Here is a 25,029-nt window from a genome sequence, read left to right as displayed (position 1 = left end):
TTGGTCAGATGCAACGAAGTGAGGTCAGCTGAATTGCACGATGCCTTTGGCTTCTTTAGGGGCACGATTGCAACATGGTGACCAGTGCCATTAAACCAATTCCCTTTAGGCGTTATGACAGCAGCAATACTTAGCGACGTTTCCCTTCTGCTAAACTCAGTTTGTATGTGGATAACTAAAGCAGCGTAGAAATCATCTTGATAACTCCAAGATTTCTGCCCGTTTGTTTACAACGGAACGTACAGGAGCTGTGCTTGAACAAGTGCCCAAGGTTGTTATTATTTCTATGTTTTGATGAGATTGTAGAATGGGAACATCTCCGGCCCACTGCAATTAATATGGCTAATAGATTGCAGGTGCACCTGGTGGTTTAAAGAGCACATGGAAAAAAACTTGTGGGTTGCACCTTTTCTCAGTACTTTCCAGGATATATGCAAACAAAGGCATGGTTTTTATATGGGATTCTTGCATTGTTTCTCAGAAGCATTTTGGCACAGTGCTATTGTTGTGCGTTCCCCATTTCCTTGAGGAGCAAGAGGTTCCAAGAACAGTGAGGCCAGGGTTTGGTTTCCTTTGGGTGAGAGAGCACTGGAGATCTGGGGTCCGGAATATTTGCTCTATTTACAAATATAGGAGCAGAGCATTTGTAGAGGCCAGCCTAGTAGTTCAAAAGCATTTCAGCGCAAGTAGATAAATAGATACTGCTGCGGTGCTTCTGTGCGCTTCCATGTGCTCTGGCACTCATCACAGTACTCTGTGCAACAAAGCAGGTTTGGTCATGCTAGCCACATGACCCGGAAAGTTGTCTGCGGACAAACACTGGCTCCGTTGGCCTGAAAACAGAGATGAGTGCTGCACCTCATAGTCTAATCCGACTGGACTTTTTACTTTAGAGGCCAGTAAAAGACACTACTGCCAGGCAGTAGTTACCACACATCAGACCCCAGAGAGACAAAGCCTGCATCCCTAAGACAAGTACCCCAGAATGGCTGGTGGTCAGGGATTGTGGGAGTTGTAGTCCAAATGGATGTGATCTTGCCCAAAGTCGGGGCCACTGGAAGAGGCAGCATACTCTTGGGAGTGTAAAAATTTTCTTCCCGGTTGGGTTGGCACCCTTAACCTTATTAGACACCTACCAATCTAAATGGAAAGCTACATTGCTTGAAAAGCTGAAAGGCTTGTGGACCCCACAGCAGACCCTGATAGCAGCAGGCTTTGAGAAAGTTAGGAGTATAATTCGCCAGCGTATCTGGGACGTAGAATTACAATGCCACATGAGCGAAATGATCAAACATTCAGCAATAAGGGACTATGGGAGAGGTTTCTCTCCAGCTAACTACCTGTCAGGACTTCAGATACCCAAATACAGACGGTCTTTTACCCTCGTTAGATTTAATGTTCTCCCTTCTGCCGGCAGATTTTAGGGTAAACCATATACAGCACGGGTCTGCCCTTGTGGCTCGATGGAAGTAGAAACTTCTTCACATGTACTACTACTATGTTGTCGTTTTTATGAGGATATACGTTTGACTTTTATTACACCTGTTTTGCAAAAGTCCATGAAAGAATCCAAACACCATAGTTTAAAACTCCTGGTAGAGGACAAGAATCCCGAGACTACATTAAATGTAACCAAATTTGTGTGCAATCAATCGCAGGAAGCAAGTGGCATCCCATAATGATCAAACCCCTAAATGTTAACTACAGGGAGTACGCTAATAATTAATTTTAATTTTTATGTTTAAATCCTTGTTATATTCATACTGTCCTTTGTATTTTTGATATGTTTTACGATCTGTGATATTGTGCGTGTTGATGCTGGTCTGCGACCGTATTAATCAATTCATTCATTCACTCTTGGGAGTGCCATCGGTTGGGGGGGGTTCTGCCGTCTGAGGCAGTGATCTCACACTGTCTAATGGCTGGGCCAGCTCTGGCCTCAGAGTTGCCCTTGTAGAACTCAGGAGGGAGGCGTAGGATGGGAACAAAGCCTGAAGTAGTTGGCTCTGCCTCTCGTTGCCTCTGGCGCCATCTACTGTTAGCCTCCCTGCTTTCTACCCTCCCAGTCTGTCAGCACCAGCCACCACTATGTTTGTGAGCCGGACTATGCGCAGCTAAGCCTTCCTTGCTAGAGGTCTCTTTTGTTCTGAGCCACTTCCACCTCCTGACACAGCTTTGGCAAGTCGGCAAGTCAATGGCAGATTTTTATATTTAAAGAGTGGTAGCCAGAAATTAAGCATGTATTAAAACTTGAACATTTGGCTTGCAGATGGACAAAAGCAGCCACACAAGTGTTTTTTTCTTTTCCCACCCTCTGCAAGCCACTTTGAGAAGTCTAGCAAAAAGCAGGGTAAAAAGCAAATAAATAAAAACAAATAATTGTGACGGTTTTATAAAATACACACTAGAAGATTTCTACATTTTCCTGGTTAGAATTCTGCAGGGCTACTTTGAGAGGTGGGTGGGTGCGTGTGAAAGGGGAAGGCTGTTTTGACTCAACACGTTATCCATTCACTCATTTAGTGCTGCACAATAAAAGCCTCTATTCCAAAGAACACCACATTCCACATAGCTTGATATTTGAGACACAACAAAGGCGGTTCATTTAATTTCACGAAAGGCTAGAGTAAAGCAACACATAATATATGTTTAATATTATTTCATTTTTAAAATATATTTTGTCTTTTTATATTGGGGTTTTATGTTGTGAACTGCACTGATAACGGTGAGTATAGGGCGGTATACTACTACTACTACTACTACTACTACTAGGCATCCATCTGTCTTGGGAGACAATGGAAGGTGAAGTCAAACTGTTGGAGAGTTACAGTGCCTGCTGGGGCTGTAGATATGGGAGAGACATGTTTTATTGCAGGTGGGGCAGATGAAGGTGTCTGGTTTTGCAGCTACAGGTGCACCATGGCTTTTCTTCTCTCTGCGTTCCTTCCTCCTCTAGCCACTGCTGTGGATAAATGGCCTGTCTGTCTGTCTCCATACACCAGGAGACATTGCTGTTAACAATAATAATTCCCTCTTCCAATGATATTTGATAAAACTAAGAGTCCTCTGTGTGTGTGTGTGTGTGTGTGTGTGTGTGTGTGTGTGTGTGTTGGTTTTGGGGTGGTGATTTTTTTTTTTAATCGTTTTGCATTCTAGCAGCTGCAGTGAAGTGAAGCCACACAGAAGCGACAGATGCTCCTTCAGCCTGGCAAGATATTTCTTGCCCTAGTTAGCCGCCTTTCCCCTCCTGCGCCCGACACGCTTTGCCTCCTCTACCTGTCTCCTCCTCCAATTTGACGAGGAAGTCCTCAATCAAACAGCCCCACGCCAGGTCGCCCTGAAAAACCTTGCAGCGTGGCGTGCCGGGATTTGTAGTTTTCAGCCCCCCCAAGCTTTCAGAGCGCCGAAGGCATGGGCTGCAGCCGCGGGACCCTTCCCAACCCGGCGCTCCCGCTTCGCTTCGCGTGCCCTGGGCATTTGCATGCACAGCAAAGCCGCCTTTGCAGCGAGCAGATGAGGGCGTTGTGGCCTCACCCGACCGGCGGGCAAAAGACTACATTTCCCAGCCTGCACCGGGAACGGGGCTAACCCTTTCTTGCTGCAGGTTGTTCTTTTGGTTGCAGACGAGCAAAAAAGAGAAAACAGTGGAGGGGAAGGAAAGAGAAAGGGAGGAAGAAGGGGTGGGGAGGAGGAGGAGGAGAAGCATTCCTTGGCAGGCGAACTATGCATGCCCTAAGAAAGCTCTGAGAGAATGGCTGTGGAAGGTAAGGGCTGCACTCCTCCTGCCTTTCCCTTTTGCAAAGCCAGGGGCGGCCGCTCCTGCTTCCTGATGCACCGCCCTCCCTTGCACCCACCTCCATTTCTTTTCCTTAGCGCTCACCTGGAGGAGGCGAAGCCCCAGCTGGGCTAGGAAGCGGGGGGGGGAGGCATCCGCGGGGGAAGGAGCCCACCTTTGCAAAATGCTCCAAATGCTCGCGGTGGGCTGGGCAACAGGAATGGGCGCTTTTGCAAGCGGAAGGGGGTGGGTCACCGCCTGCCCGAAATAAGGGTCACCGCCGCCGCCCCTTCTCATGCATGCCAGGAAGGTTGCCTGTGGAAGCATCCCACCTGAGCGGAGCCGCAGCGCTGCTTCCCGTTGCCCATCCTTGCCCGACCCCTCTCTGAAAGCTGCTATTATTATTATTATTAATTATTATTTGGGGGAGGGAAGTATGCAGCACAGGATAGATAGGGGGTCTATCAGAAACAGCAGCCTTGCTGTAAAAAAGGTAGTTTCTGATAGAAAACCCCTTCTATCCTGCTGCACGCTTCCCCACCAAAATAATAATAATAATAATTAATTGCATTAGTTGAAGCCCTATATCTCTGTAGCTGCCCCTCTGCCCTCAAAGCAATGGTTTTCTGATGTCCTTAGATACCACTTCAAAGAAAAAATATACGACACGTGGTGCTTTTCAACATCTTCAAGTACAGCACTCTTACAAATCTTATTCCCATTACCCAGCTTCACAAAGTTGGTCTTTGTGTAAGCACTTGAGCACTTAAAAGGGCGCTAAGGTTCAGATTTTACGGCTGATTTGGGGATATGTGGCAATTAAATAGCGCCGCTGAACATGCGCAGAGGGCCCGTTCGGTTTTAGAGATCCGAAAAGGCCCAGTCTCCAGGATTTCCACACAGCTGCATCAGATGAGATGCACCTGAACAACAATTTGTTCATGGGGGCCTTGGAAATTAGACATCTCCTTTCTGTAATGTCAAACAGAGAAGGGAGCTGCTTTGGTAAGAGGGTTTGAAACCTGTGAAGTAGGTTCGAGCCATGTTTTTCAAACGAGGACCCAGGGGGCCTCAAAAAATTATTGGTGGTTGTTTGGTGACATGGGAACCAACTCCTAGGGGCCAAGATCCCTTTGGCTCCCCTAGTAAAACATTTGAGGGGGCCGCCCGCCCAAAAGTTGATGGGCATTGCCATTCAAATGTTGTGTGCATGTGCCACATATTGTGATTGATTTTGTGGGACAGGTCCAGTCATGACCGACTCTGGGGTTGCGTGCTCATCTCGCATTATTGGCCGAGGGAGCCGGCGTACAGCCTCCAGGTCATGTGGCCAGCATGACAAAGCTGCTTCTGGCGAAGCAGAGTAGCACACGGAAACGCCGTTTACCTTCCCGCTGTAGCGGTCCCTATTTATCTACTTGCACTTTGATGTGCTTTCGAACTGCTAGGTTGGCAGGAGCTAGGACCGAGCAACGGGAGCTCACCCCATTGCAGGGATTCGAACCGCCGACCTTCTGATCAGCAAGCGCTAGACACTGTGGTTTAACCCACAGCGCCACCTGGGTCCCTTTAACAATATAAAGGGTGCAAAATGATGCAATCAGTTAAAAACATTACAAAAATTGTTGTCACTGAGACTCAACCAAATACTTTATGTACACCTAATGGTTTACCCATGCCTGTTAGGTTTTGTAAATCTTATGCCATATCTTTGCAATCTTGTTTTCAAAGTCTCCTCGGTTTCAAAAGCAACAAGGGGCACTGTTTGAAAAATACAAGCCCAAAGGCCCTTTGGACATGCTGAACTGTAGAATCCCAGCCTGTGAACATATAAGCCATAGAATTAAAATTGAAGGTGAGCAAAAAAAGAAAAAAGACAATAAGAGCAATATTCTGCAAAACATATGCATGTGTAAAAAAAGTGAACTAGTTCTAAGTTGTTTCTGGAGGGAAAATGCTTTTTGAAAGCCAGTCTAAAATGGTAGACTTTATGTCTTTTCTCTCTCTGTAAAACCAAATTGGGTACACCTCCAGCCAGCTTGTTCTACCACTTTGGCGCTGCAACAGGAAAGGAGGTCCCATTGGTGGACACATCTGAATGGGATAGGCATGTTTCCACTGCTGAAGAGATCAGGAGTTTTCACCTTCAAAAGAGTGGCTTATCTCTTCCGCTGTGGGGAAAAATAAAGTCTGCAGTTTTTATTTCAAACCTAGTTAGGGCTGCGTACTTACCTGGGAGTAAGCCTTACTGAATGCAATGGGATTTACTCTGAGTAAACATAAATGGGATTACATAAATAGGATTACACTGTCCTGTGAGACAATAAATATTCTAATTTCTGTAGACGGGGGTTTATTTATTTTTATTTTTTAAATCTTACCTCTCAGTTCCACATGAGACCGCCAAGATAGAACTCAATCCCAAGTTAAGAACAGTACTTTTTTAAAAAAAAGAAGAAGAAGAAAACAACCAGCTATAAAAAGGGAATAAACTAAAGCAAGAGAAATAAATGTAAGTCAACCAAAAGGCCATGTGAAAAGAAAGATCTTAACTTGTACATGGTAGTAAATTACATTTTCAATTAAAGCCTGGGGCTAATCCCAGGCTTTGTATGTGTATCCCCTGCATGCCTGTTCAGAACTAAGCCCCGTTTAGTTCAATGGGACAAATAAGTGTATTCTTTATAAGTAGAGAGGAATGTGCCTTGGGTTGTCCATGCTCTTAGCTGTTTGGCATCTCTCTCCCCATGAGCCAAAAGGAAGCCTTAATCTAGGGTTAGCATATTTCAAACAGTGAAAATGTTGAGCTATTTTTATGGGCAAAAAATGGCACTGCCAATTTAGGCTGCCATACATCCAGATTTTCCTGGACCTTTTCCCGATTTCTGCCCGGACACTGCTGCCGACTGCAGTGGGAAAATTCGGACGTATGGCAACCCTACTTAATCACCATTTCAAGATGGGAAAAGATTATTTCCATCTTGCAAACAAGCCAGGATGGTGACCCATGGCTTGAAGTTGGCTTAATCTCATGACTTGCTCTGAGGCTGGTGTCGGTGACAGGATTTTTTCTGGTTTGGATAGAGTGGGAAACAATGGCTAATGAAAGACATATTGGTTTGTTTTCAGCTTGTGTGACAGGAGGACTAACAGGCTGTGTGCATGCCCAAATGCTTGTAAATATCTTGGCTGGTTTATTGATTGTCCTAATTGGGCCAATACTTGATGCTTTGTTGTTGAATTCTTTAGGAAATTATTGTTGCTTGAGCTGATAAGAAATTGTTGTCTAGTGGGGTTGGATTCACACATTTAAACGACCAATTAATCTGCAGTCCATTCAGCCACAAACACACCTTTGTGGACAACACTATGAATTTGTGTTTGTAGCATAGAAATATTTGCATTTTAGCTTCTCTGTTCTCTGTTTTCTTTGGCTACTTCCCCATTCTTTCTGCTCAAGGAAGAGGAGTTTAATCCAGGGGCTGCACCTTGTGGTGTGTATTCTTGAAACCTTTCTGGTTTCTTAAACTGTCTGCTCCAAATAGCAACAGGAAATATTTCAAGCTGCATGAAAAAGAACCACCCTTGTCATTCAAGTTGGGCAAGCTTTCAAAGCCTGGTGCCCTCCAGCTTTGTTTTTTTACTCCAGAGCCCATCAGCCCTAGAAAGCATAGCCATTAGCCAATAACCAAGGAGTTGTAATTTAACACATCTGGAGGGCACTAGGGTGGGGAAAACTGAAAGAGGGCCTTGCAGTTGGGAAGCAGAATGTTTGAGGCTTGTAGTACAGTACTTCTCAAACTGAGAAGTGTGGAAGCGTGTCTCTTAAGATCAAGCCACCAAGTTTGGTCCATTGAATGTTCTGTGCCTTTGGGAGCAAGATTGCCCCATGCTACCAACAGGGGTGGACCTTGGTAATATGGCACCCTGTGCAAAGCCAACATTTGACACCCCCTCCAGCCCTCACTGTGCCTTCCCAAAGCTGGGTAAGGGTGGTGCAAGGCTTTGGGAAGGAGGTGTGAGGCTCTGACAGCTTCCTAGAGTCCTTCCACCCTCTTCCCGAAGCTGGGCTAAATCCACCTCTGCTACATAGCTGCCAAGTCTCCCGCTAAAAAAATGTGGGATCAGCAGCGGCACAGCACCGGAAGTTGCTTCTACGCATGTCCGGACATGCGAAGAAGCAACTTCCGGTGCCGTGCTACCCATGTATGGGCACCGGAAATCGGGCAGCGCCTGGGCCCAAAATGGAGCCTCCCTGGCAGGTAGGAAATCCGGGCTGCCAGCGGGAAACGGTTTAAAATACAGGGTTTCCCCGTGAAAAACGGGAGACTTGGCAGCTATGCTCTGCTACCACTTCCCTGCATTAAGCCCAGAAGACTGAAGTGTGGGGCTGGGGAACCTGTGGCCTTAACAGAGGAATTTTTGCATTCCAGGTCCCGTAATGCCTAACCGTTGGCCTTGTTGGCCATGGTTGGTGGGAGTTGTAGTCCCCTAGCCCCTGTGGGGCCACAGGATTATCCGGCAGGGTTCGCCAATGCACCAGGAATCTTTAGTGCTGCTCATACGAGAGTTCATATGTGCTGGGAGAGGGAGGACTTCCAGGAGCGTCACCATTCCTGGATGAAGGGGCGAGCGGGATGCTGAGAGCAGTTTTAGGTGGGCTATCTTGCAGCCGCAAGGAGGATACTTACCGTGTGTTTGTCAGGTGAACTGTGCCTCTAACTTTAAGGAAGCAGGAAAACACGGTGCCCTAGGTGTTAACAGGTTGGGAAACTCTGGATTGGACAATATGTAGTGTATGGGGATGATATACTAATTGCTGCCAGCACAGTAAAAGGTCAAGCTTGTCATCTCTCATGGTTATAGGAGAAACATTGTCTTGACTTAGTGTGGTGTAAGGTGTTTGCTTTTCTTATTTTACATTCTAACAAGGATAATTTGGGAGGCGGTTAAGGAGAAGTATACAGACCGTCTTTAAATATGAGCCCATTGAGACAGCTGCCAAGGAAACTCTATTTATAGAGCTTGGAGTTTCAACAGTGTTCCTTTAACTGCTTGCTTCCTTCCAGTCAAAGTGAAATAAATAGGTCAGAACCAATAGCAGAAAGCTTTAAAAAAAAATATATCTTTGTTAAAATGTTTGCAATTATATTTTCTCTGCTACATAGCGGAAGGTTTGCAATGGTAAACAAATTTGGAGAAGCACGTTCTCAAGGAAACTGTGAAACAGTATTTGTATACCTGCCTGTGGATCTAAACTGGATATAGGGCAGTTTGGAAATAATAATAAATAATCAAATGATCTGTAGGGTACCTAGTGAAAGTAACTCCCTGGAGTCTTCCGGAACTCCATGGACTTCCGGAACCAATTACACTCATACTTCGGGTTAAGGACGCTTCAGGTTGAGTACTCCGCGGACCCGTCTGGAACGGATTAATCCACTTTCCATTACTTTCAATGGGAAAGTACGCTTCAGGTTAAGTACAGACTTCCGGAATCAATTGTGTACTTAAACCGAGGTACCACTGTAATATAAAATAGAATCGCAAGTACAGCATAAATCAGGCATCCCCAAACTGCGGCCCTCCAGATGTTTTGGCCTACAACTCCCATGATCCCTAGCTAACAGGACCAGTGGTTGGGGAAGATGGGAATTGTAGTCTAAAACATCTGGAGGGCTGAAGTTTGGGGATGCCTGGCATAAATCATACAAAATAATTAACAAGTCATCAGTAAAGCAATCTATAAAACACCATTGACAAAGCAGCAACAAAAAAAAAAAATAAGCTAAACATCACCATTACAGCAAAAGTCATGCACTAAAGCCACAACCTCTTTTTCTTGCACCTAGTCACTTGGCAGACCACTTTGAAGAAGTGGGTCAGGATGTAGAGTCTCCCTTGGCCCAAAGTATACTGAGCATAAAATGGGATGGCTACAGTGACCTCTTTTTTCTCATGTGCCATCTTGCCTCTGAGTTCGCAAGTGGGGTAAGAGCAGATTCGGCCCTTAGGCTTCCAGTTGCTGATCTTCTGATCTAGGGGGTTCCATGCTATTTGGCTCTGGTGGACAAGCAAAAAAAGGGGACACAGAATTCTTCTCACGCTTGTAGGCAGAGAGATTATGGGGGAAGATGGAGTCTGTTGCATCTTCATTTTTCCAGTGCCAGCAGAAGAAAGCGGGGGAAGAATTCTTCAAAATATTGGACACACATACAGTTTTGCTCTACAATAGTTTTAAATGGAATTATTTGGATTAGGGTTGATTTAGCCCTATTGATTTCAATAGGACTAATCCACTTAAATCCAAGTATTTCAGCTCCACTTTGGATCAGGCGGCCCCAAATCTGGCTAACATTGATTTAAAACCTGAGTAGTTTTCCATTGAATAGTCCCCCACAAACCCTCCCAGACTTTCAATTATATATCTAGGATATAACTGGAAGGATCATTTGTATCAATTCTTCTTTTATTAGGGATGTGACAAACACCCCGGCTCGATTTAAATTACTGTATAACCTTCGTCCCTCTGGGGAAATTGCGAATTGCTTGGCTAGTGACTTTTGGAAATGCAGGAGTTGAATGTCACCTGCGGCTGTTGCGGATCCATCTGCCCCCTGCTTGACTGACCAATTAGTTTGGTTTGGAAATCTCTATTTTGGGTTGTCCTCTGAGGTCGCAGCGCGCACCCCGGAGGCCTGCCGAGAATGCTTTCGTAGGCTTTTCTCTCAGGCAGGGATTCCTCCAGGGGCGGCCGTGTGTGGCTTAAGGCTGGCTATCTGCTATAAAAGAATATCAATCCAATTCCACATATTGGGAGGCTTCGTTTGGAGGAGGAGGGTAACGGCAGCCAGGCACATTCAAGTATAGGTGCTTGGAATGATAGGAAGGAAGCAGCAGTGGGCATGCTCCAAAATACCCCCTACGAACCAGGGAGGCTGCCCCTGCGTTCTGGTACCTGTCAGTGCTAAAACATTGCTTCTGTTTTGCAATGTAGGGATATCCTTTTACTCTTTTTTGTGAGTGTGCACATAGGTAAAGGTAAAGGGACCCCTGATCATTAGGTCCAGTCGTGACCGACTCTGGGGTTGCGCGCTCATCTCGCATTATTGGCCGACGGAGCCGGCGTATAGCTTCCAGGTCATGTGGCCAGCATGACAAAGCCGCTTCTGGCAAACCAGAGCAGCACATGGAAACGCCGTTTACCTTCCCGCTGTAGCGGTTCCTATTTATCTACTTGCATTTTGATGTGCTTTTGAACTGCTAGGTTGACAGGAGCTGGGACCAAGCAACGGGAGCTCACCCCGTCACAGGGATTCGAACCGCCAACCTTCTGATCAGCAAGCCCTAGGCTCAGTGGTTTAGCCCACAGCGCCACCTAGCGGGTGGGAAAACCTCAGGCCCATGGGGGCAATTGCACTCCCCAGGCCTCTCTGTTTAGTCCTTGGGACTCTACTGACCATACATCATTTCTTTTCCAAGGTCAGATCCTTCACCGACTCTCCTCCACCCCAGCGATGGAGCATGCCGATCGGGCGCATGGGGCGGTACGTGTGCCCTGCACCCAGGGGCGGGGCCAGCCACCCGTGGGGTGGGATGAGCTGGGGTAGGACGCTCCATGGGGCCTCCGAGGAGTCTGCCTGCTTCCTCCCACTCAGCTGCCCTACCGCTGAGGGGGAGTCGGCTGCGGGTGGACCGTTTGGGGCAGCACGGAGCCTGCAGGCGCCCAAGCCACCACGTCACTCCCAGGAGAGAAGCGTGGCTCAGGCACGCTGCAGGCCCCACAGTGAGTGCCACCCGCTTCAGTGGTGACACTTGGGGTGGCCCACCTCCACCCCCTTCTTCTGCCCCTGCTCCACCCCCTCCTCAAATTCTTTTGCCAGGCTGGAATGTGGGTGGGGTCTTTTATATATATATATATATATTTCAAAGATTTCACTCACGGATTTTCATCCTTTCACCATTTATAGGATTCTTTAGAATACATCTCGCAAATGTTACATTGGATAATGTGGACTGGTTTGAATTCCAATCAATTTTAACTCGGTGCAGAAACTGTGTCCCCACCCCCCACCCTCCGGTAATTGTTTAAGAAACCGAGAACTGTCATTTGAAAAAGGCTTAGTGTATGGAACTGGATAAATAAATTTGGTTAATAGAATAATCCTACCAAAGTGCAGGCTGAGAGTGCAGCTCATTTAACTCAGTGCAGGCTTTAAAAGAGCTCTTTGCTGGTTAATCCATTCTGCTATAGAGTGCCATTCCTATGTAAGCTTTTCTTCCCCCTTGTTACCCTGAATAAAGAAGTTAGATGTATCATAACTTTTCAATTTGTAGACTATGAATAACATTACTCCGATTGTACAGAAGAAATCCTCCTGCTGGATCCGCCGTCGTCTAATGACACCGCATCTAATTGGCTTATGTCAAGAAATACATTCGTTCGCAGTACATGCCGTAAATCCTGTAAATGACTAAAGGATGAAGAAACGGGGTTAAGGCAGAGCAACTGCAAATGCTTCAGGGGTCTCACATGTCACATTCAACAAGTGTGCAATCTCTGCAATACAGCTAGTTGAACAGGACACCTGTAGGTACAGCCATTTGTGTGTAACATTAGACTGCATGTACACTGTACTCAATAGGAGTCCAGTCTTTCACACAAATGCAAGTAGGTGTGTAGAGTCAGCTTGTGTTCAGTGTAAAGTGTGAACTGTCTTGTTGTCTCTTGCAACAAGTTGCATAGTCTTGTCAGCATACAACTCCTGTGCTTGGCGATCTGCACTGGTTGCTGATCTGCTCTTGGGCCAAGTTCAAGCTACAGTGGTACCTTGGTTGTCAAACTTAATCCGTTCCGGAAGCCCGTTCCAAAACCAAAGTGTTCCAAAACCGAGGTGTGCTTTCCCATAGAAAGTAATGCAAAATGGATTAAGCCATTCCAGACTTTAAAAACAACAACCCCTAAAACAGCAATTTAACATGAATTTTACTATCTAAGGAGACCATTTGATCCATAAAATGAAAGCTATAAACAATGTACTGCTGTCACACAATCAATCACTCAGTCAATCAATCAATAGCTGAACTGGGTTCCATGCCACAAAAACAAAAACGCAAAATAAATACCGGTAACAAAAACAGACAGACCTTAGCGTAATACTCAAAAAGGAAGTGTGGCGCTCAAAACAGAGCACGTTCAGCTTCCAAAAAAAGTTCACAAACCAGAACACTTACTTCCAGGTTTGCAGTGTTTGGGTTCCAAGTTGTTTGAGTACCAAGGCATTTGAGAACCAAGGTATTGCTATTAGTATACAAAACCATAACCTAGACAGCATCTTAAAAAGCAGAGACATCACCTTGCCGACAAAGGTCCATATAGTTAAAGCTATGGTTTTCCCAGTAGTGATGTATGGAAGTGAGAGCTGGACCATAAAGAAGGATAATTGCCGAAGGATTGATGCTTTTGAATTATGGTGTTGGAGGAGACTCTTGAGAGTCCAATGGGCTGCAAGAAGATCAAACCTATCCATTCTGAAGGAAATCAGCCCTGAGTGCTCACTGGAAGGACAAATCGTGAAGCTGAGGCTCCAATACTTTGGCCACCTCATGAGAAGAGAAGACTCCCTGGAAAAGACCCTGATGCTGGGAAAGATTGAGGGCACAAGGAGAAGGGGACAATAGAGGACGAGATGGTTGGACAGTGTTCTCGTAGCTGACCAAACTGTGGGAGGAAGTGGAAGACAGGAGTGCCTGGCATGCTCTGGTCCATGGGGTCACGAAGAGTCGGACATGACTAAACGACTAAACAACAACAACAACATACAAAGCCCTTAACAACTTGAGATCAATTTACCCCTTATGTGCCCACTTGTCTGCTTTGATCGGTGGAATTGCCCCTATTAACAGGTGCCATATATGATACCTGCTCCAGGTATACCAGATACCTGCTCCAGTTGTTTTGTGTGTCAGCTCCTAATCTTTGGGACTCCCTGCCTATTGATATCAAGCAGTTGCCTTCACTGTATTTTTTGAGTGGCTGCTATAAAGCATTTCTTGTTTAGGACATGCCTACCCACACGCTTAGAAAGCTGTGATGAGTTTTAATCTGTTGTAGTCTATTGTTGTTTGAACTTCCTGTATGTTTCAAACTATTGCTGTAAGTTTTATTTTGATGATTGTATTATTTTCTTTTTGTGAACCTCTTTGAGGGTTCTTCTACAGTTGAATAGTGTATACGTTTTATGAAATAAATAAATAGCCTGCATCTCATAGATGAAAAGGATGCATGGCCCGGCTTTCGTTTCCTCGTGTGATGTTGAAAACCTTTCATGTCCTTTCCTACACTCCAGACTCATTGCAATTCCTTCTTCCAGCTATCCATTGCAGTCTAAATCCAAACGGTATTGACCTCTCCGTCCACACGGAAGGAATTAACCTGCAACTTGAAGGCGAGAGAGTGGACTCGTCCTCCCATAAGAAGGAGAGCTCTTCCAAGTTGCTCGAGTCAAAAGGAACGCCCAAGAGACAGCGCGGGGAGCCAGAATCATCTAAGGTAGGCTTGGCAAAATTGCACATTTATATTCAGGAGGAGGGTCCGTAGTAAGTGGTAAGTGGGCGTACCTCTATGCAGAATGTTTCAAGTTCAATCTTCTTTCTTGCTTTGGCGATCACTCGTAGCTGAGTAAGATTGTCTTCCATAAACACAGTTTTAACAATGAGTCCGTAAGTGACTGTGGAGGACAATTCTGGATCCACTCGTCCTTCCACAATGGGGACATAGGTTTCCTGGCGAGAGTTGATCACGGTGTGGATTTGCCAAGCGTGCCTTCCTCTTAGTGTGTTTCTCCCTTTCGTCCTGAGTTCAAGTGTCTTCAAAGCCCATGACACCTTTAGTAAAGGCTGTTCTCCAGCTGGAGCACTCGCAGGCCAATGTTTCCCAGTTGTCAGTGTTTATACTACGTTTTTTAAAGATTTGCCTTGAGACAGTCTTTAACCCTCTTTTGTTGACCACCAGCAATACGCTTTCCATTTTTAAGTTCAGAATAGAGTAGTTGCTTTGGAAGATGATAATCAGGCATCCGCACAACATGACCAGTCCGACGAAGTTGATGTTGAAGAATCATTGCTTCAACACTGTTTCTTCAGTATAGAGTCATACCTCGGTTTAAGTACGCTTCGGTTTGAGTACTTTCAGTTTAAGTAGTCCGTGGACCTGTCTGGAACAGATTAATCCACTTTCCATTACTTTCAATGGGAAAGTTCACTTCAGGTTAAGTATGCTTCAGGTTAAGTACGGACTTCCAGAACCAATTACACTCATACTTCGGGTTAAGTACGCTTCAGGTTGAGTACTCCGTGGACCCGTCTGGAACGGATTAATCCACTTTCCATTCCTCTCAATGGGAAAGTTTGCTTCAGGTTAAGTACATTTCAGGTTAAGTACAGACTTCCGGAACCAATTGTGTACTTAAACTGAGGTACCACTGTACTGACATTAGTTCGCCTGTCTTCCCAAGTGATGTGTAAAAATTTCCAGAGACACCGTTGATGGAATCTTCGACTAGCAAAAGGGATCTTGGACAGCCCAGCTGTCCCGGAAAAGGTGCTTAGAGATGCACCACTGCTCAGTGGCAGAGCATTGGCTTTCTGTACAGAAGGTCCCGGGTTCAAACCTCGACATCTCCAGCTAAAAAAATCAGCTGGCAGGTGATGCAAAAAACATCTAAGACTTTGGAGAATTGGATCATGCCAGTCAATGGCCAGCTAGCTGGACAATTTCACCTGGTGCAAATAGCAACTTACTATGTTCCCCCAACGCGGGTAGCACTTGCCGATCAGGGCTTGCCGATCAGGTCGGCGGTTCGAATCCCCACAATGGGGTGAGCTCCTGATGCTCGGTCCCTGCTCCTGCCAACCTAGCAGTTCGAAAGCATGAAGTGCAAGTAGATAGATAGGTACCGCTCCGGTGGGAAGGTAAACGGTATTTCCATGCGCTGCTCTGGTTCACCAGAAAGCGGCTTAGTCATGCTGGCCACATCACCCGGAAGCTGTACGCCGGCTCCCTCGGCCAGTAAAGCGAGATGACCACCGCAACCCCTGAGTCATCCCCTGCTGCACCTAACGGTCAGGGGTTCCTTTACCTTTATATTCCTGTAGGTGCTGAAAGCTGTACTGTATTTCTTTTCCTTTCTTTGGTTTAAGTTTGCTTTTGGAGGTGCAGGGGGTTAATGTCCATAGAAAGCAAAGCAACTGCAACGGAACCTTTCCCTCTTTTTATCGGAATGATCCAGAGTGATATCCGTCCTGCTGGTACACAGCCAGTCTCAAAACATATTTGATGCTGGCCAGCTAACAAATGAGCAATCAATAGGCTAATTCAAATGGGTTTTTCACAATTAGGGTGCATCTTCCAGACCAGTAGGTTTTCACATGATCCGCTACAGAGAATAGATTGCATTTCCCCTTTCTCCTTCAGATTTTCCATCACAGAAACCTGGTTTCTTTAACTGGGGTCTCCCTTTATTTAAAGTCTTATGATAAAAACAGTGCAGTATACCCCCGATAGAGAGTCAGTCCCAAGTATCTGTATGTACAGCTGTTCCTGACGTTCGATGACCTGCTTATGGTCATTTCAGTACTGTATTAAAAATTCTGTGTGGAAGTTAGATTCTTCCTCTTATCCCAAAGAGTTTTTCCCCGCCCCCATCATTGTAGAGTGAATTGTGACAATATTGAGTTTCTTTCGGGTTGACCATTAGAGATAGAATTACATTTCCCTTTTAAAAAGCAAATGCATCACTATTATAATATCTGAGCCAGAGACAAACTTCCGGTACTCAACAAAAATGTAGGGGAAAAAACCTTTTTTAAAAAAAAAAATCGTTGAGATCTGATGTTCTCTTTGTTGACAAGCTGCTTTTAGTAGTTTGCATTCTGCACATTTAAGAGAAGAAAGAAAAATGCCTGTAACGTCGTTTGTTACATGTTTTGAGGCCTTTTTAAATGTCTCCCCTGCCATATAATTATTTACCAAAAAAGAAGACATCAAATAACATTAAGGAAATGACTGATGGAGCTAACACAATGGCAGGGAATTCTATGTCCATTATGGAGGGGCCAAATTAATCACTGAGCTAGCTGATTGAATACCCTGGTTCATTTCTCAAGTAGAGTACTAAGTCCAAGGCAATGAAACACCCACATATTTGCTTGAGGATTTGATAAGCTTCCCGTAATTTTAAAGGGTTTTAATCGGGCTGCTGTTATGCTGCTGCTGGTGCTTTGTTTTGTGATTTTTATGGTTTCCCTGGACTGACCACAGCTTCAGTGATAGATTGCTGGTTGCTGTTGTTAGTAGATTATGTGTTTTTCGGGGAGTTTGCTTTTCAATTATGCTGTTTTGTATCTTGTTTACATGTTGTTGTGAGGTACGTTGCAAGAAAGGTTTTTCTGAAAGGCAAGGGTATACAGCCATTGAATAAATGAATAAAAGCTTGCAGCCCAGACTGGGATTCCTCTTGCACATGGACCAGATTTAGCCCAATTTTCTCTCCGGTTCTTTGCAGTGTCCCGGTGGTACCAGCTAATTTGGCTTTTTGACCTGGCTGTACAGTATTGCTAAGGGCAGGATCTGGTTCAATCTACTTTCTTGATTTTAAAAAAACTGAAAGCAGGGCAATGAATCTTCTGCACCAGTTTTTGTCTCTCCAACTTTTGCAACCTGTGTAGATCCTGTTTCTGCTATTCCTGATTAAAAGCAGGTAGCTAAACTTGGCCCCTAAACCTTCCTTGCTGCCCCTAAACCTTCCCTGTTGACCACTGGAGATTTTCCTCTTCCTCTCTGATTCTGAAATCCCCCCCAGACATTGCCTGTTTGGTTTCATGCCTAAATTCACAGCCTTAAGGGCTTAGGATGCTGAACTGATGACTTCGCCTCATTCCAGGATGGGAACATCCAACACACCAAAACAGATGCGTCATTGGTGTGCATGCAGATGTGTATCTGGATCAGTATCCTTACTGTATAGTTGTAAGGCTCTTAGAAGCCATTCTGACATATTTGTGGTATATGAATGAATGAATGAAATGTTTTTCCTGGGCTTTACTTAACTTGCTGGGTGCATCTTTTGATGGAGAAAAAGATGTATGGTCTGCCCATACATCTTTTGATGGAGAAAAAGATGTATGGTCTGCCCAGGAGGCCCACCCCTGATCCACGTTTTCAGGGGTGTGCGCTATTCAAGCTGGATCTGAGCTAGATCTCCCTGTCTTCTCAGTGAAGAGCATGAGCATTTGTCGTCCTGCTTCTTTTGAGTGTCCTTTAACAGAATTATAAGCTTCCGCCATAAGTCCCCTCAGCCACGTCTTCTAATGTGTTTGTGGCATGCACACACACACACACACACACACACACACGGTGGTTGGAACCCATCTGTTTCAGGAAACAAAGGAAGAGAGTGACTTTGGGTGTGAGACATTGGGTTGGAAGGTTGCAGCGACTACTGTGGCTATGGAGACCGATGCAGAAGACTGTTGTGCTGCTGCAGAAGTACCATAGCATTTCTTCTTTCTGCACTCCTCCGGGTGGTCATTTCTCCTCTGTTCACTGCTATGGATGCATCTTTCTCTCTCATACCTGTGACACAAGCGGTATTAGGACTCCATTCCTAAACCCAACGGAAAATCTGCACAAGGACAGTGAATATGAAAATATGCCGTCCTATCAGTAGCCATAAGAGTTAAGCCATAAGATCAGGACAGTGTTGGACAATTTTGTCCAGCCATTATGTCAAACAATCCTCCCTTCTCCTTTTCTTTCCTCGTCTTTCTTTTCATAATTTTTTTTTTCATTCAGCATATGGTGAGAGAACAATAGGGGCATGGGACAAGCGCTGTGGGATGGCAGCTCTCCATCTGTGTGTGTGTGTTTGTGTTGCATTTTCTACTCAAAACTAGCTTTTTAAAAAAACCCACGACAACAAAAAAATCTAGCCTCATGAGAGCTGGAAACTTGTTCTTGTTAAAATGAGGTCTGAGCCGCTCAAGGTGCTGGAGATTGCCTTAGCGGATCGATCTGCAAACAGGCCGCCTTCACGCTGCTCCGGTTAAAGTCTTTCAGCAGCTTCTCTTACTCAAAGTATTCAGTAGGGAGTCCAAATAATAGGTACTGACTCTCTGTGTACAGCTGCCACTTCAAAGGCCTCCAAAGGTTCCAGCAACTTTTGAGCTTGATGTGGTGTGGAATTCTGATGCTGCCACAAACATCAGTCAGTTTCAAGGCAGCCCGCCTCCCTTGTGACCCATTTTCTGGTGGCTTTGTTTTATTTATTTCTCTCTTCTTTTTTTGAAGCAACAGCAATTAGCTCTTTGTATTAGCGTCCCCATTTGGAAAACTCCACTTTTCCCTTTTACGCTCAGCGTGTAATCGGCAGCTCTTTGTCGCCGTGCTTTCAATTTGCCTAAATTGCAGCCTTGTGACTGTTTGATAGGAGCGGGCTTCAGACGGAGGGCGATTCGGATCAGGGGCGGCAATGGTGCTACTCGCAGAAAAAGTCACAGCGACAGGTTTAGCTGCTGCCCTCTGGCTCCTAGCTCGGACTGTTCCACCCAGATAATTAGGATTATTTGTATGATTGCGTTGGGTGGCAGGGCACAGATGGCAGGCTGCTCCTGCATTATCTCCTGTAGTGATGCATCAGTCATGTTTTTAGGGCAGCTTAATGCCACCGTCTCCCCTGCCATTGAGTAGGGAGAAGGGAGCACACAATATATGCGCACACCCAAGGAGCAGGGATCTTGAGAGCTGGCGCAGCAGCGAGGGCTCTGACAAAGAGGAGGAGAAGCCAGCTTGATCGGGCAGATTATGAAAGCCAGTGTGGTCTAGCGGTTAGAGTGCCAGCCTAGGATCTGTGAGACCAGGGTTCAACTCCCCATGCAACCATGAGGCTCACTGGGCCAGTTGCTGCTTCGCAGCCTAACCTACCTCACAGTGTTGTTGAGGGGATAAAGAAGGGGGAAAACAATGCACTCCACCTTGAGCTCCTTGTAGCTGAAAAGTGTGGTATAAATGCAGTAAATAAATAAATTTGTGGGGGCAATGCACAAGCCAGGAGCTGATGGAGAGGGAGGAACCAACTCTTTATTGTCAAAAGTACCCTTAAAAGTTAGGGAAAGGCATGTCCATTAGTCCTGCTTCTCTCATCTACTCCTAGGTGTGCTCCTGACGAGGCAGAGAGGCCCGCCCCCTGATCTCAGCTTATGTATCTTCCCCACCCTCGAGGAATGTGTCTCTGTGTTACCTTCTGCTCTTCCCACTTCACTCCTCTTCTGGTCCTGCGAGACAGTGGAGCAGGTGAGTTGGGGGCAGGAGGAGGAAGTGGGGAAGCCCTTGACTCTCCACCAGCTTGACCTATCTCTCCCTCCTCCTGCACCCGTTCTTCACGCTCCCATCCTGGGCGCAAAGGAGTGGTGGCAGGCACCAGTTGTGGAACCCCCAAGGGAGGAAGGCTCAGAGCCCGGGGTGTGGTGGTGGGACAACGATGAGTGTGCAGAGGGGGGAGAGGGAACAGACTGGGAGGAGGCGGTTTCAGCAGCAGCTGGGTAACAGGGTTTAGTGAGCAGGAAGAGGCTGTGGCAGAGAGCAGTCCAGAATCAGAGGCAGGAGAAGAGAGGGGCCAGGAGACAGAGATGAGGCAGGCTGCTGAAGAAGCCTCCTTCTGTGACCAGCTCCCCTCCCCTCTGGTCTCCCAGCACCAGAAAATGTATGAAGAGGGTAGAGCAAAGACCAGGCACCCCCAACCTGCGGCCCTCCAGATGTTTTGGCCTACAACTCCCATGATCCCTAGCTGTGAGCCTCTGACACTAGCTAATAGGACAAGTGGTCAGGGATGATGGGAATTGTAGTCCAAAACATCTGGATGGCCGAAGGCAGTCATGGCGACGTTGTCTCAGATTGCTTGGGAATAACCTGGGGGAGGAGAAGACTTAGGGAACTGTGGGGTAGTCCACATAACTGCCTCAGAGGGGCAAGATCTACTGGGATGAATTGCTGTGCTCACTAGGCCTGGACTCCTGAGTTGACCGTGTTTAATAAAGAGTTAACTTCACTGAAGCTGTGCTGACCTGCTCAGGACTCCCGCTCTATTGCGGGGCTACCTTTGAACATGACTCAGAAACTACAACTAATCCAGAATGTGGCAGCTAGACTGGTGACCGGTAGTGGCCACCAGGACCATATAAAGGATCCTAAAGGATCTTCATTGGCTCCCAATGTGTTTCTGAGCACAATTCAAAGTGCTGGTGCTGACCTTTAAAGCCCTAAATGGCCTCGGCCCTGTATACTATCTGAAGGAACGTCTCCACTCACATCGCTTAGCCCAGACACTGAGGTCCTCCTCCGAGGGTCTTCTGCTGGTTCCCTCACTATGAGAAGCAAAGTTGCAGGGAACCAGGCAGAGGGTCTTCTTGGTAGTGGAACACCCTCCCTTCAGATGTCAAGGAGATAAATACAAGACATCTGAAGGCAGCCCTGTGTCAGAAAGTTTTAAATGTTCGATGCTTTATTATGTTTTATACATTCTGTAAGCTGCCCAGGAGACCCCCCCAGAGGGCAGACCAGAATAAATACTTCCTATTTAACTAGCGGCCACTGAGCATAGATTCTTTCTTCCTCTAAGGCAGGGGTGTAATTGGTCTTTAGTCATAAGTGGGCAAGCTGTGGCCTACCAGCTGTTGCTGGACTCCATCTCCCATCAGCCCTAAACAGCATAGCCAGTGGTCAAGGATGATGATAGTTGTAGGCCAGCAACAGTTAAAGGGGCACTAGGTTCCCCATCCTTGCAACATAACATTTTATTTTGTTAGCACCAACTAAAAGCTTGGCAACTATGTTCTGAACCAACCAGTGTGGTGTACTGGTTAGAGTGTTGGTCTAGGACCTGAGTCAGATAAGGTTCCAGAAGAAGTATGCTTAAATGACTCTACAAATGCATATTTGGCACGTCATGTTTTCAGGCAAAACAACTCGGGTGTCCTTCAAAGAAACTTAAGGGGCAAAGCATGCCAATAAAAAATAATTCAAGATCCATCTTAGTCGAACCAAGAAAAAAAAGCAAGGCTAAGCTTTGTGGAAATCATGGTATTTGACAGTTGGGTGTCTAATGCTTTTTCAATTGAGTTTGAATACTGAAAAATACTAAAACAATGTTTAGATGTCTGTATTCATTATTCACATGAGTTGAGTGACTGACAGCCTTTGATTATTCAAACTACAAATGTGAACTACTTTTAAGAGGCAAGTGGACTTGTCGCTTAATATTCAATCTCCAAAGCTTGAAAATAGTGACGTTCTATTCTTGCAACAGGAATTTGTACTAATGAGTGCAAAGTGCATTTAAGCTGACGGTATGAAATGCCTTGTATTTATTTCTACCCGCCTCGAAATGTATCTATTATCCCTGAAATGCAGAGCTGTCACCTTAATTCTGATTCTCTTCTTTTCAGATTCTGGAGTATCCCATTGTCTTTTCGTGTGTCTTGATTTCTGTGCTAAGCTACTGCTGAATTGATTGACTTATTAATGCTAATGCTAAAAATGATGAGGGAACAAGCCTTTCACCAGGTATAAGGCATTGCGGCAGATTTTATTTGAGGTGCATCTTTTATCTAAAGTCAATGAACAGCAGATATTTAGAGGGAACTGAGCTCAACCATAAATATTATTTCAGGGATGTTGTTGAACTGACTATTGGCCATGCTGACAGGCCTGATGAGAGTTCCCTGCCACACCTATGATAATGTTGACACCTGAATGACATTTTCTACCTCCACTGTTGGAGGCGGTTTGCTTCTGAGTACCATTTCCTGGAAACTGTAGGAAGGAAGAGTGCTGTTGCGCTCAGATCCTGCTTATGACCTACCAACAGGCATCCAGTTGGCCGCTGGACTAGATGGGCGTTTGGCAGGCTCTTCTAACATTCTTACATTTTTCATTCTGAGAATTTTGTCTTAGAAATAGGAGATCTGAATAGGTTGAATACTTCCGGTATGGAGCTAACCATGGTTCTGATGCTCCAATTTGTGGCCTGAAGACTGCTATTCTAGGATCATTTTACTCCTGTTTGGACTCGTGCCCTTTCTAAATAAAGAGTGCCACTCACTGTCAGTCATAATTTAAAGCCCCAGACTAGAAGGCATATTTGCATTTTGCTTTCCAATTCTCTGATTTTTGTGTGTAAATACTTGGCTATTGAAATTTATGCAATCTCTTCATTTAATACATTTCAACAAGCCATGTTGCTACCACTGCTTGGTTGAAGCCAACGTTATCTCTAGAATGAAAAGAACTGGGAAGCCCTGGATTCGTTGGGTAACTTGGCTGTAGGGGGCTTTGCTAGACATCTGCCTGTCTATCTTTTCCTGCTCCCAACACCCCATCCCATCCCCATGTGGCCCAAAAGCAGAGTCCAGGGCAGAGCTATGGCTTTATCCTCAATTTCTGGGGACTTCCAGTGGAAGAGAGAGACTAGGTTGCTGATGGCATCATAATTAGTCAGATATTATTTTGCAGAATTGGCCTCTGAAGATGCTGTGAATATACTCAAGTATATTACAAATTACCATTTTTAATGTGATCAATCATAAGCTGAATGAACAACTGAATGTTTGAATGGATGATCGCCATCAGTAGCCATCAATAGCTTTCAGCAGTAGGAGCAGAGTTATCTCAGATAAACAGGACACTGCCTGTGAGAAACCAAGAGGTGAGCTACCTTCCTTGGATGTTATGAAATAACAAGGCATGAATTGACCGAGGCTGCATAGTCAGGTCTGGAGAGCCCTGTAATAATGATATCAGCTTGCCTGTCATGCAACTTTGGGCAGAGTAAACAGAGAAAGAGGTCTGGCGGACTGAACAACTAAGAGGCAGGAAAGCTGTAAGAGTTTTGGGTTTAAGACTGTTTTGGGTGAAAACTCCTCCAGCATCCCAAGGAACCATTGCGCTGCTCCAAACACTGGATTACTGGTCTTCTAGTAAAGAGCATCTCTGCAAAGCATGTGTGAATGTTGACTAGATGGTTGACTAGATGAAATTTTTTTTTTATTGAAAACTGGTACCTTGTTCACTGGTCATCAGCCCCCACTCAATCTTGGGCTACATTCATGGCAGTGGGATCCAATTGTGTTTTCCCACCAGCTGCTTGTATAACAGGACTTTCCCTTTTTCTGTTTCCCCATGTGCTCCCCAACCTCTGCCCTGGAAGGTTGGGGGGATGCTTTGAAGCAGATTTGGGGACGGGGCTGCAGCGGGGAAAAGAAGAGGGGAAGCCTCACTGTAGGGTCAGATGTTTGCTTGCATGGTGTTAGTTAGTTAGTTTGTTTAAGAGATTTCTTTATATCCAAAGCAGTTCACAAAAATATGCAATAAAACATGATAGGAAAATTAGAAGGATGGAGCAAGAGAAAACCGTCTTTTAACAAATTGTAATAAGGGCAGGCACAGATGACAATAAACACATCAGCCAGCAATCACCCATTTAAAATCCTGAAATGAAAAACGATAGATTGGTGCCAACCAAACCTGCTTGGGGAGGCATTATAATAACTAGGGCAGCATTCATGGGCGTAGGCAAGTGGGGGCAGGAGGGGGCAGCTGCCCCCCCTAGAAGCAAAAAATTAATGTATTTTACAGACCATAACCAGCACTTTTCCCCTCCAAAAACTGAAGTGGAAAGGGCTTTGCTTTAGCAAGAGCAGCTAAGTCTCCGCTTGCTGGGGGGGGGGGAGACACAGCTGTAACAAAAACACATCAAATAAATAAAGCAAAGTGGCTACCAGTAGTTAAGCAGTTAAGACAATGGAGCATATATCCCCAGGCAAGATTCGATAGCTGACCATTTCACCCTATTGTTCTTAAGTGGGAGTTGTTAATGAGCATTCAGGAGCATTAAGAGTTCTATTGGCGATTTAATGAGGGTGCAGACTCAGAGGATTCAATTTGACTAAGGTGGCTCTGCAAGGCTAAAAGGAAGTGAATAAGAAAGGGGGGCTTTGACAGACACAGTGATGTTTATAAAAAGCAGTGGTGTTCCAGTCTGCCCCTCCTCCTGCATCTGTATACTGTAAATTAGGGGGGCCCACCTCCCAAGAGACTCTGATCTACTCACAGAGTTTAAAACTGGGGGTGATCTACCCCCTTTTGGGGGGGTTCAGGTCAAAGCTGTTGAGTTTTTTTAAGGAAGGAAAGCCCTGTTTTG

The 25,029-nt window shown here is 45.6% G+C and overlaps 1 protein-coding gene across 9 annotated transcripts in view; it reads left to right on the top strand.

Annotated features, from left to right (window-relative positions):
- The first annotated feature begins 3,608 nt into the window (after positions 1–3,608).
- Positions 3,609–25,029, top strand: part of SAMD12 (sterile alpha motif domain containing 12) — a 190,173-nt gene continuing 168,752 nt past the window's right edge. For all 9 annotated transcript variants that reach the window (XR_015951588.1, XM_088675862.1, XM_088675863.1 and 6 more), the window contains exons 1-2: positions 3,609–3,764; positions 14,149–14,327. Coding sequence is in view for 8 of the 9 variants with exons in the window: in XM_088675862.1 (XP_088531988.1) it covers positions 3,752–3,764; positions 14,149–14,327 (192 nt within the window). In the remaining variant the exon portion in view is untranslated. The remainder of the gene's footprint in view (positions 3,765–14,148; positions 14,328–25,029) is intronic.

The sequence above is a fragment of the Zootoca vivipara genome, chromosome 8 (assembly GCF_965207765.1).
Source record: "Zootoca vivipara chromosome 8, rZooViv2.hap1.1, whole genome shotgun sequence".
NCBI lineage: Eukaryota > Metazoa > Chordata > Lepidosauria > Squamata > Lacertidae > Zootoca > Zootoca vivipara.
Note: the sequence above shows the minus strand (reverse complement) of the source record. Positions and strands in the feature narration are given on the sequence as shown.